Genomic DNA, 14,192 nt, shown 5'->3' on the forward strand with positions numbered 1-14,192 from the left:
TATAGGTATTTATATGAAATGAAATATAATAAAGTAAATAAAGTAATCGTTTGACTTACTTAAAAATTGGTAGTATGAATATTTTTCTAACATGTGGATCGAAATTAGTTTGTCAAGGAAAATAATACAAGTAGAAGATACTATATACTCATCCAAATAAAAAGGCTTGATTCTTTTTTAAATATTTATATTGCTTTTAGAATAGTATTAACAGTTCCTATAATAGTTGCATCAATGAAAATAATATGCTGGGGCTGTAGGGGTAGTAGCTTCGACGTCCGAGGGCCGGGATGTATAGGTGCATCCATGTCGTCAACTGTAAATTCATAATTTTTAATAACTATCATTAATAATTATGTGTTTTTTTATAATTTAAATTCATATTTTTTAACAACTTAATTGTAAAAATTATATATATACTTATGGGTTTCGTGCTAGATTTTCTGAGGCCTAGTGGTACCAAACTATCATTAATAATTTTATGTTTTTTTAATAATTTTTATTCATATTTTTTAATAACTTAATTGTAAAAATTATATATATATATATATATATATATATATATATATATATATACACACACTTTGTAAGTGTTGTTAAAAGGGATTAAAAATCAAATCAAAGAATAAATATATAGTGCAAGATATACATATAAAAAAATTAAATATAAGGATATGCTAAAACAATCATTCATGTGGATAAGCTTTTCTCGGTTTTGTTCCTTTTACCATCCAAATGAAGAACCATTACAAAATGGGTATATCTAAGTAGTAATTTTTGGTCCTGCCCTCAATTAACTTCTTCATAATATAATTTTTTCCTCTGCTCCACTGAAATGTCTAAGTATTTGACCTTCCATTGATCGAAAAATATTACATATTAGTACTTTCTACACTTTTTCACAAGCACGTGATTGTATGTCATGTTCGAATTGCTTACCAATTGAATAAAAATTTGATTTCTTCGAAGTAACTTATTAGTGGTAACTCTATAATTTTAACAACTTCTTTGAAAGTAGAAAAATACTTCATATTGCCTGCAAAAAATATTGACATAGGAGATAAAAGGTATCCCATATTTTTAATTGAATATAAATATATTAATCCCAAGTCTAGAGAAATAACCAAAACTCAAAGTATTATTTTTTTCAAGCATAATGCACAAAATATTAATATATTATGCTTCTCTCACGACACATAAAATTCATGATAAAATGTCACTAATCTTTAAATAATGTCTAATTGTAAACATCACTTTTTCATATTATTTCAAGAATATTTTTAAATATTAGTATAAGCCTAAGACATGTCTTTCAATCTTAAAAAATAATATTCAACATATTTTCATGTATATAATTATTCAAGTTATATGTATATGTCAATCGATAAATTTCTTTTGGTAACAGAGGTAACAAATATAACCACTAACCATATGATATTACTATCATGCATGAAGTTTAAATTATGCAATACAGATTACTATTTTATAAATACATTTAGCCTATTTCTTAGAGAAGTTAAGTTATAGTAGGTAAGATAGGAAAACTTTAACTCTAATAGTAGTCGATCGGAGTTTCAAAACCTAACGTTGATGAACCGTTCCAATATCTCTCCAAGCAATAATTGACTTAGCCAATCTCTTGCCAGGCATCGTTATAGAATCTCCCTTCTTTTTTTGTTAAATGAAATGCTTCATATCATATATTTCACACTTGAAAATAACTATAGATTACTTCATGCACGCAAATATGATATATATTTGAGATCACACATAGTAAATATTTACTCTAACATTAAATTTTGCAGATACTAAGTTTCATAAAACACAAAGGGTAGGAAATTAAAGAGTGAGTAGTGTAATGAAATTGAACCGGTTTTATTGTCACTTTTTTTTTTCACTAATTGCTTTAACGTGATGACTATTATCATATCAAGATTAAAATCGTTACCTTTTTTGGGCCGATACTTGAGTATCATCTCACATATCCCACATTGAAGATTGCAGCAAACACACAAGATATCCTGCAAAATGAACTACTTTGAATTGTCCCAAACTCGAGCATCATAATCGCCGCATCACTTGGGGATAGTTCAATACCTTTCCTGAGGTTTTGTCCATGATTCATCATAATACAATGCCTGTAGTACTCAAGAATTAAAAGTTGAATTCCTTGATTTCTTCTAATACAAAAGACAATCCAACAGGAGGAAGAAGTTTGCGCAGTAGTATTAAAACTTTTAATTAAGAATATTTGGTAGAATGGTTAAGGAATATGTTTATATTTCTCACGCAAAGAATAGAAATCTGGAATGGGCAGGCAATTGAGATTTAAAATGATAAGCATTTCTTTTATAAAATAAAAAGTTATTAAACTAAATGTTGTGTCAAATTGAAAGGGGTTAGTTATTATAGTAACAGACACAACCATTTAAAGAGTCACTTCCTTCTTTCTCTTTTTAAAATAGCATTTAAATGGAAAAAATCAGAAAAAATAACAAAAAGATTGAGAAAAAAGATAAATAGAATTCCTAATTTATGATAGTGCCACATCACCGGGCCAATGTCCCTCAATTATATAGATATATAGATTTAGGTGTTAGGGACAAAAGGACCCCAAAAAAAAGAGAGTAGATGGACATGAATTTCAACTTGGATAAAATTGACAAAATATGAATAAAAATTATTATTTCACTTGATTTACTCTTGATTTTTTTTATAAAATATTTCACCATTATTTCAGATATTGAAATTCAACATTTTCAAATACTAATTGTCAAATCATTATGCAAATATTGGAGTTCAATATTTGCAAATCACCGGAGAAGTTGCCGGAGAAAAAAGAATCGATTTTCTGAGATTCGAAATTGGGTTAAATCGGTAGTAAAGAATTTGATTTTTCTATTATTGGTTCAGATTCTTCAAACCAATCAAGTAGGCTCCAACCATTTGCAGTGAAAAATGTCTCTCTGATAAAGTGATAGTTTCTTTGTGAAGCTGGGAAAGATGGGAAATGAATTTCTGTTGTCGGATGGGTGGAGTTTGATTTGATCTGAGAGTGGTGGATTTTGGAAGTCTCTTAGAAATGGCTTTAAGAAAAATAATGAACGGAAAATAAAGTTGATATTTTGAAGAAGAAATATGGCGCCTGAGGAACTTTTTTAGGTGATTAGTCCGGTGAAATGGTATAAGTGATGGAGGAACTGGTCTTAACCTATGAAGAAGAAAGAAAAAAGAAAAAATAAATTTTATAAATTAAAAAGGTTGGGACCCACAAATTACACATGTCAAACAACCACAAGCTAAGCATATGACATGTTATCCATGTCATGGCAATTGCAGAACACGCTAAATCGGAGGTGTTTATTAATAACTATTTTGTAAAGTATAAGTGTCAAAATGAAAAACCCATAAGTTTGTTTACCGGCTTGAAAAATGAGTACAAGTTTAGGTAGTTGGGAGGCCATTTTGCCTTTTTAAAAAGATACTAAGGATGTGTTTGGTAAGAAGGATAATGTTTTCTTGGAAAATGAGTGGTTTATCACTTATTTTCTCTTGTTTGGTTGGTGAGTGAAAAACTTTTTTCGAAAAATATTTTCTAGTATTTGGTTAGAGAGTAGAAAATATTTTTTTATGCTACTCTCCTCACCTCCCTTCCTCCAAGTCCCCATGTTTCATGTGCCCCCTCCCAAATAACCAATATTTTTAGGACTCTAATTTCTTCAAGAATTTAATTATTCTTCTAAATATTCACATGAACCCAAAGGACCTAATGTGCTGCTTTACTTTTTTATGCAAAAACAATGTTGATATTTGTGCTCCATAACTAAAAAGAAAATACTCTTTTTTTTGGTTGAAAAAGAAAGTATTCTTTCTATAACATGAAAATAAAGTACTCATTTTGTTGAAATGAAAGAAAATACTCATTTTATTGAAATGAAAGAAAATACTTTTTACTACATCATTTTGTTGAAATGAAAGAAAATACTTTTTCTACATCATGAAAATAAAGTACTTTTTTTTGTTAAAATAAAATAAATACTTTTTTATATCATAAAAAGAAAATACTCATTTGTTGAAATGAAAAAAATTATTTATAACATGAAAAGAAAGTACTATTAATAATATTTATATTTTGAGTGGAGGGTGGGGATTGGGGTAGAGGTGGGTTGGGGTGGGACTGGTTGGGGTGGGTGGGTGGGGGTGAGTTGGTGAGGGTTGGTGAAGATGGAGAATAGGGTAGGGAAGATTGAAAAAGAGTTTTGAAAAATATTTTTCGTTCTCTTGATAGGGAAAATATTTTCCTCCAATTAGAGCAAAATGAGCTCATGAGGAAAATATTTTCCAAAACATTTAAGCCAACCAAACATGGAAAAATTAAAAAATATTTTCCGAAAAATATTTTCCTTCATACCAAACACACCCTAAATTGTTTCATATTTTATACCCTTCTCTTAATAAAAAAGAGTAATCAAGTTAAGCTGGGAATGGAGAATGACTTAGCCACAAAGTAGCAAACTCTCTAAAAGATAGACATTCACTCTAAGTACAATTCTATTCATAACACTCCCCCTTGAATGTCTACTCAATAGGTAATGTGCCTCGTTAAAACCTTAACTAAAATAAAACTCGGTGGAAAAAAAATTCTAGTAAAGGAAAAAAAGTATGCATGTTTAATAATACGCCTTTTGGTTGCCTCGTTAAAAACTTTGCAAGAAAAACCAGTGGGACAAAACCTTATAAAGAAAAAAGAGTACAACGCGTATTAACTCCCCCTGATGAGAGCATCAATTCACATCCTTGAGCCTTTGTATCCCAATCTTGTACATTAGTTTTTTAAAGGTTGACGTTGGTAGAGGTTTTGTGAACAAATTATCCATATTATCACTTGAACAAATTTGTTGCACATTGATATCACCATTGTTTTGAAGTTCATGTGTGAAAAATAATTTTGGTGAAATGTGCTTTGTCCTATCTCCTTTTATGAATCCTCCTTTCAATTGGGCTATGCATGTTGCATTGTCTTCATACAAAATCGTGGGTAGTTTAATTTGTCACATTTCAAACTATATTTGTCTCGAATAAGATGTATTATAGACCTCAACCACACACATTCTCGACTTGCTTCATGAATAGCAATTATCTCAGCATGATTAGATGAAGTAGCCATGATTGATTGCTTAGTCGATCGCCAAGATATAGCAGTGCCTCCACATGTAAACAAATAGCATATTTGAGATCGAACCTTGTGTGGGTCGGATAAACACCAAGCATCGGCATAACCAACAAGATCGGGACTGCATTCCTTGCCATAAAATAAGCTCATATCGGTAGTTCCTTTTAGATACCGCAATATATGTTTGATTCTATTCCAATGTCTCCTTGTAGGAGGAAAGCTATATCTTGCTAAGACATTAACTGAAAAAGTTATATTAGGTCTTGTAGTATTAGCAAGATACATTAGTGCACTAATTGCACTAAATTATGGTACTTCAGGACCAAGTAGCTCTTCATTCTTTTCTTGAGGTCGGAGCGAATCCTTATTCATATCAAGTGATCGAACCACCATCGGAGTACTTAATGGATATGCTCCATCCATGTAAAATCGTTTCAATACCTTTTCTGTGTAGGCAGATTGATGAACAAAAATTTCGTTTGCCAAATGTTCAATTTACAAACCGAGACATAATTTTGCCTTTCCGAGATCTTTCATCTCGAATTCCTTCTTTAAATAATCAATTGCTTTTTGGAGTTTCAATAGGAGTTCCAATAAGATTTATGTCATCAACATATACGGCAAGTACAATAAATTTTGATGTTGTTTTATTTATAAAAACAATGGACAAATGGCACCATTTATATAACCTTCCTTTAATAAATACTCACTAAGGCGGTTATACCACATTCTTTCTGATTGCTTTAGACCATACAAATATCTTTACAATTTGATTGAAAATATTTCCCGGGACTTTGAATTATGTGCGTCAGGCATTTTAAATTCCTCGGAATTTTTTTTATGTATATCTCATTATCAAGTGAGTCGTAAAGGTAGACTGTAACCACATCCATTAAATGCACGTCAAGCTTTTCATGAACATCAAAACTAATGAGATAACGGAACGTTATAGCATCCATAACAGGAGAATACGTTTCTTCATAATCGACGCCAGGCCTTTGTGAAAATCCTTGTGCAATAAGGTGTGCCTTGTATCTTTGTACCTCATATTTCTCATTCCTTTTACGTACAAAGACCCATCTATAACCAACAGGCTTGACACCATTAGGTGTTTGGACTACAGGCCCAAAAACTTCACGTTTCGCAAGTGAATCCAACTCGGATTGGATTGCTTCTTGCTATTTTGGCCAATCACATCTTTGTAGACATTCTCCAACAGATTGAGGTTCAAGATCCTCACTATCTTGCATAATGCTAGATGCAACATTGTATGCAAATGTCACGCCCTAACCTCGAAAAGCGCGACCAGCGCTCAACCGAGTGAACTCGGCCGAGCAAGCCTGTTTGATACTATCTACCCAATTAACCCATGATCAAGAAAAGGCGTGATTCCATTAATTAGATAGAAGGACGTTCATACATACAACATTAATCTGTCTCATTAGCTATTTCGCCTTTAAATGTCAAAATACATCGATTCTCATAGTCTGAGAGGAACAAGTGATCAAACACAATATATACTTATTTAACATTCTCAACACCCATATACAACTCACATAGTGTCTACGAAGCCTCTAAAGATACAAAAGAGAGTAAAGATGGTGCCGGCAACAAGGCCCCAACTATACCTCAAAAGTGACCACAATATGAACAAAGGTACAATACAAGACCCCGGAATGAAATAGGGCTCACCGAATCCGATGAGAAGAGGATGCAGCGCTATCTGTGATCAACACTGTCTGCTATGTAATCACCTGCATCCATTTAAAGATGCAGCGCCCCCGGCAAAAGGAACATTAGTATCGTCGAATAGCACTAGTATGAAAAGCTAAACACCAACTCAATAGAATGAATAATAATAATACAAGAGGAACAGTCAAGAATTCAATAAGGGCTTCAAATAATATTAAAACAACGAGTTAAGGATCATATATGTTTTCAAGTCAATTTCCATAGTATTAGGTTGGGTGGTCTTTAGTACCGATATTTCACAATTCAAAATACCTCTGTATTCTTACACGGAGTCCGATATCGGCCCGATCGGCTGGGCTATCTCATTTGAGATATTACCACAATTTCATTATAATTTCTAGCACAGTGCCACCATGTGTGCGGCATGGCGTCCGATCATGGCCCGATCGGCTAGACCATCTCATTTGAGACATCAACCATTTTCAGAATTTCATCCACAATACCACCGTGTTCTTACACAGAGTCCGATCTCTGCCCGATCGACTAGGCCATCTCATTTGAGACATCAACCATATTCATAATTTTGCACACAATACCACCGTGTTCTTACACGGAGTTCGATCTCGGCCTGATCAGCTAGGCCATCTCATTTGAGACATCACCCATATTCAGTCAGTCATCTCAATTCATGTTTCTTTCCCATACTTTCAAGTTTCAATATAATGGCACGAGTGGCCCCAGTTATAAAGTTATTCTTGGCGCTAGGTCGTATTTCATAATTCAAGTTCTTTTCCACATCCCAACATTATTATTATCAACAACAATAAGGCTTCCCATTCAAGACGTTAAATTCACATATGAGCAATTTAGGAAATCTTAGGCACATAGAGGATTTTCATACAATTTGGCATAACAACCATTATTTTAATCTTGACATGAAGTCTTAACATTGCTAGCACATATTCTATATTTTGAACGCATCCTCAAATAACGTGATATCATGATGAAGCATTTAGAATAAGGATTAGACCTACATTCTCCAACACAAACACATTAGAAATCGCCAATTTTATAATGATCAAGGGCTTACTCAAACACATTAGAAATCGCCAATTTTATAATGATCAAGGGCTTACTCCAATTATATGAACACTGTGGGGTTCGATTCTAAGAAGAAGAGGGTTTAGCCAACATACCTCAATTGAGTTTCTCAAACTCTAAAATGATCCGGAATTCTTAAAAATTTCAATCTATTTTAGAAATATAACAAGTTGGACCAAAATAAGGAAGATGGTCATGATTCTAGCTCATTTGAGCATATTATCAAACACTAGGTGTGCATCAATATTTTAAGGCCCTTTTTTTGTGAAAGATTCCATCATTCCCCAACCCATTCTCTATAATTTTTAGCTCACAATCTTTCCACATACTACAAGGATAGATGTGTGCAAGGTAAGTACTCTCATCCCCATGAATTACCTTACTAATGGCCTATTCTAGTTACATTTTGAAATTAAGAGTTTGGGTGATAGAGTCTTACCTCTTAGGAAGAAGACCTAGGTGTCTCTCTTGATAATCTTCAAGATTTTAGGTGATAATTGAAGAGCAATGTGATGAAGATCACTTCTCCCTCTAGGACCCTCTCTCTCACTCTAAAAATATTATAAAATATGGTCAAAATGGTCCATGAGATGTGTTTTAACGAAATAGGATAGGGTTTAAAAATCCCAAAATTGAAGTTCCGGAACAGGTTCTACGGTCGCATATGCGACCGCATACTGGTTATGCGGTCCATGAAATGACCGAAAAAATGGGGCTAGAACTGAAAAGAAACTGGCCTGGTCTGCGGTCACTATGTGGCCCGCAGACCTATTTTGCGGTGACATAATACACCGCAAAATGGTTCTGCGGTCGCATAGTGCACCGCAGAACATCCCTCTGAAAAATCCCAAGGTGGAAAATACGGCAAGAATGCGGCCCGTGAAACGTTTATGCGGTCGCATAATGGCCGTAAAATTGGACATCAAAAATGCCCCAGAACTCTACCCCACTCTGCGACCAATTTGCGGTTCGCATAGTGGTTCTGCGGTCGCAGAATGGGCCGCAGAAATGCGTACTTCAGCCCAAAATTTTCCTTCAACTCCCAGCGCACTGTTTAATACAAAAAATCCGAACCCTCTACACCTACTTTGGCATCACGGAATCTAGTTTTTTAGGAAAATATTTTACGGGGTCTTACAGCAAAGACATAATCCATCACTATATCCAATCAATTCAAATTTGTCTCAATATCGATTGAATTTATTAATAGTTCCTTATTTTCTTGAGTCTCATGCTCAATGATTTCATCATGAATCTCATGATTGGTTAAATCGTGAATTTTTTCATGAGACTCTTTCATAGTGTCATCTTGATCATTTTTTTTTCTTTTTCTAGGATTTCGATCCTTAGAACCCAATGGTCTGCAACGCTTTAGGTGTCCTTTTGACTCATTAGCTATGACACTAGAAGATTGTCCAACAGGAACATTAATACGAATTAGAATATTCTCTGCAGAGATATGTGATTTTGTTATCCTTTTTCAGATAAATGCGTATGGCATTTGATTTGCTATTTTCTGCAAGTGAATGATCTTTTGCATATCTTTTTCATAAATGGAGGTACGTGGATCAAGATGAGACAATGATGGATTTTTTTCACAAAATTTTTCGTTTGGTTTCACAAATTTCTCCCTCCTAATTTTGGGGAAAATGTCTCATCGAATCGACAGTCTGCAAATCGAACAGTAAATAAATCCCCCGTTAATGTTTCGAGGTAGCGAATAATAGAGGGCGATTCAAACCCAACATATATTCCTAACCTTCTTTGGGGACTCATTTTAGTGCGATATGGCGGTGCTACAGGCACATATACTGCGCATCCAAAAATTCTTAAATGGGATATATTTGGTTCATGACCCAAAACTAATTGCAACGGGGAATATTTATGATAATTTGTCGGTCTGAGATGAACTAGCATTGCTGCATGCAAAATGGCGTGACCCCAAACAGAAGTGGGCAGTCTCGTTTTCATGAGTAACGGACGTGCTATCAATTTCAGACGTTTAATTAGAGACTCTGCAATGCCATTTTGAGTGTGAACATGAGATACAAGATGTTCCACTTTTATACCAATTGATAAGCAATAATCATTATATGCTTGGGATGAAAACTTAGCAGCATTATCAAGTCTAATAGACTTAATTGGATTATCGAGAAATTGTGCCCGTAATTGGATTATTTGTGCTATTAATTTTGCAAACGCCAGGTTGCGAGATGACAATAGGCACACATGAGACCATCTAAAAAATGCATCTATTAAGACCATAAAATATCTAAACGACCCACTAGATGGGTGAATAGGTCTACAAATGTCCCCTTGTTTACATTCCAAAAACGCAAGGGACTCAAACCCAACCTTTGTTGGTGATAGTCTAATATTTAACTTGCCTTGATAACAAGAAGTGTAGGAAAATTCATTATTTAAAAGAATCTTTAAATTCTTTAATGGATGCCCATTTGAGTTTTCTATAATCTGTCTCATTATAATTGATCCAAGATGTCCCAATTGATCATGCCAAAGTACAAAAATATTGGAATCAGTAACCTTTTGGTTTACGGTAGAATGCGCCTCAATTGCATTAATTTTTGTCCAACACATGCCACAAGATAAAGATGAGAACTTCTCAATAACCCTTTTCTGACAAGAGATATTTTTGGTAACGATGAGATATTCAGGATTATTCTTATCTACTGTCTCAATATGTTGTCCATTTCGGCGGATATTTTTAAAACTCAACAAGTTCCTCTTGGACTTGGAGGAGAATATTGCATTATCTATGATAAGTATTGTTCCCCTAGGCAGAGTTATAGTAGCCTCTTCGAGAGCCTTTGATTAGATTACTATTACCAGAAATTGTAGTAACATCTGCCTTACACATACTTAAACGAGAGAAATATTTCTTCTCTTTGAATATTGTATGTGTCGTACATGAATCAATTAAACAAATATTTTTATAATTAAACTTTGATCCAAGTTTGATTTGAGAGATATCCATATTTGCTTAGTTTTCTCAAAGAGTTTCTTGAGACGTAGAGTCTCGTGCTGATAACATGTAATAAAATAATAAAAAAATAATATTGCAAGAAAAAGGGAGAGTATTAGTAGTATTCATACATGGAGAATAAAGTTGCCAGAGTCCACCATAATGTACAACAATTATTATTAGTATTATTTTTGAAGAATAAAAATCTTTTTAAATAAAATATTAATATCTCTTTTTCTTTTATTTTTTCTTACTGTACAAGAACAAGCCGGCCACCGCCACCCCAAACATTCCTACCGTCGGTGAAATCTTCACCGCCACGATCACCCTTTGGCACCGTAACAATCAACTCACCATCCACGAACACCGCCGTGGCCAGCTCCGGTTTTGTCGTCGCTGGCAACCTGAACCTCCACGTGTCCACCTTCAGCTCTTCCAACAGCAGCTCGTCTTCGCTGCCGGGGACGGCGCCGACACCTCCATCTCCCGCACCATTTCTCACCACGATCTTCGTAATCCCAGGATGAATCTCCACCGCCTGCACTCTCACGCCGCCTCCCGCTCCTGCGCCTCCACCCTCTCCGCCATCGTCAAATTCCATCTCCGCCACGAAACGGAAGAATTCCGGCCCTTCCTCCACCGCCACGTCAGCATCGGAACGGAACGGAAGTTCTAGAACCTTCCCAAAAACGTGCGGCAGTTTCCGTAGCTTCTTCGTCGGGTTTCCTTCCATTACCGCCAAAAGTTGTTCCCGCTGATCCGAACCCGAAGTTGAACCCGGATAAATACCTTCACGAATAGCAATGTTTCGTTTCATGGACATAGGATGGACCCTCATGCTATGGATCTGCTTGGCTGAAAAGCAAAGGCCCAATAATACCAAAAGTATCCAAATCTTGATTAAATTCACTATCTTTGAGTCTGTGTAAAACTAGATTCATGTAAATTAACAATGAACAAAATATTGAGAAAACAATAAATGATCAAACGTAATTGTGTATGCTATATGGAAAGTTTTTGGGTAACTAAAAAGAGAGATTCTTGGAAATGAAAAAAAGATAAAAATGCAGATGTAATTGAATATATAAAGGGGGTATATACCTATGTATATATAGTAATATATATTCAATTACATATTGCCTCTGCAAGTAGGTATCGGGATTTCGAGAGGAAAAACCAGAAGGAGGAAGAGGAAGACGAAAAAGAGGATTGCATGAAAAGTAAATGAAAATGAAGGATAAGAGAGGGAGACAAAGACGCAAAGGAAGTAGGAGTCTCTTATTTTTCTTGTAATGGTTTTGTGGGGGTCAAAGTTTTGCGGAGAGGGAATTTTGCTAACTTGTTATAACAAAAATTAAATCCTAATTGATCTGTTGAAAATAAAAAATAAACAACTGAAACACTGCATTTTTATTTTTGCTATCAAGTAGTGGAAGATATATACTCCTAATATTTACATGAAAAATTAAGAGTCCGTTTGGACATAAGAATTTTTTTATTTTTTTTCGAAATCAGTGTTTGGCCATAAAATTTTCAATTTTCACTTGAAAATGAATTTTAAAAATTTTTAAAAATTTTAAAAACTCTAAAAAACTATTTTTCGAAATTTTCAAATAACATTTTCATTTGAATTTCTTTTTTTTACTTTTTTTGAAATTTTACAATTCTTATGCCCACTAAATTGATGTCCTTTATCGCAAACTAGTAGGAGAATACCAACGTATCAATTTGACACAAACTCGCACCTCACGAGAAATTTATCCTGAAACCTCTTCATCTCGTAAAAATTGCATAGGCGTCCTATTTGGTCGCTCCCTTTTAACTTATACTCATTTTATTTTTTGTTTGCATTTGTACCCATTTTTTTTTAAAGTATTTTAAAAAGACGATTTTGCCCTGCAGGACTATTGACAAAACTGTAGACTGCAGGACAACAATTCAGCATATTTTGGCATAAAATTTTAGCAAATGAACTAAATAACTTAAGCATGTTTAGTCTGAAATTTTAGCAAATGAACTAAATAACTTAAGCATGATAAGTCTAAAGTTTTAGTAAATGAATTAAATAACTTAAGCATGTTTAGTCTGAAGTTTTCGCAAATGAACTAAATAACTTCAGCATGTTTAGTCTGAAATTTTAGCAAATGAACTAAATAAATTAAGCATGTTTAGTCTGAAGTTTTAGCAAATGAACTAAATAACTTCAACATGCATTAGCAAAAACTCATTAGAAAATTACATATTGCAAGACAAAAACTTAAGCTTGTTTAGTATGAAATTTTCGCAAATGAACTAAATAACTTCAGCATGTTTAAACTGAAATTTTAGCAAATGAACTAAATAACTTCAGCATATTTAGTCTGAAATTTTAGCAAATGAACTAAATAACTTCAGCATGTTTAGACTGAAGTTTTGGATAAAACGTCATCTCCAAACGTTAGCATGCTGCTACGTTTATCAGGACTTGTTTTACAGTATGCTAATGCGAATGAGGTCATCTCCAAAGTAGCATGCTAATGCTAATACTATCAAGGATGTAATTGTCATATTATTACGGATTTTTTGTCAACTGGCTACCAAATTAATAATTTTTAAAAATAGGGTACAGGTTAAAATGTGACACAAATATAGGGTACGGCTGCAAATCCCCCTTCCACTCAGCACCTCTATGTTTTAAGTTAGTAAATTAAATACCATGCCAAAGTTCAATTGGTTCATAATTGAAAGATTGGAACAATATAAGCTGGATACAGAGTCACACCTCAAAAAATACTTTGTAATTTATATATCATATCGTGACTCAAAAACTTATGCCAAAATGTTTTTATCCTCTATTTTTACTGCTATACTTGTGCGATCCACAAACTTCATTAATGATATACACAACTAATTTTTATTTCTTCAGCTCAAGCGTGTGTTTTTACTTTTCAGAAAAAGCATTGCTAATTTAAGATTATTCGCCTTTTTTAACAATCAAATCTCAAATGCTGACTATAGCTCCCAAATGCATTTCATGATTGGTTTAATGGTTTTGATTAGGTGTACACCATTTCCCTACACATTGCATCTTCAGCTCGATTTAAGGTTGTTAATTCGGACCCTTAAAATATTTTAGTTGCTATATATAATCCACATTACAATAACCTCTAAAAAATGAATTTCATTATGTGTGTTTGATAAAGAAAAAACTATAGGAACATCTTTTACTTTAAATGATTTGCAGCGCTAATGGAGATCAATGCT

At 33.8% G+C, this 14,192-nt stretch overlaps 1 protein-coding gene across 1 annotated transcript; it reads right to left on the bottom strand.

Annotated features, from left to right (window-relative positions):
- Positions 1 to 11,109: 11,109 nt before the first annotated feature.
- On the bottom strand, positions 11,110 to 12,262 carry LOC107798692 (uncharacterized). Its single transcript, XM_016621724.2, has one exon. The coding sequence runs from the start codon at positions 11,785 to 11,787 to the stop codon at positions 11,200 to 11,202; it is 588 nt and encodes a 195-aa protein (XP_016477210.1). The 5' UTR covers positions 11,788 to 12,262; the 3' UTR covers positions 11,110 to 11,199.
- Between the last annotated feature and the right edge of the window lie 1,930 nt (positions 12,263 to 14,192).

This window comes from Nicotiana tabacum, chromosome 14 (assembly GCF_000715075.1).
Source record: "Nicotiana tabacum cultivar K326 chromosome 14, ASM71507v2, whole genome shotgun sequence".
NCBI lineage: Eukaryota > Viridiplantae > Streptophyta > Magnoliopsida > Solanales > Solanaceae > Nicotiana > Nicotiana tabacum.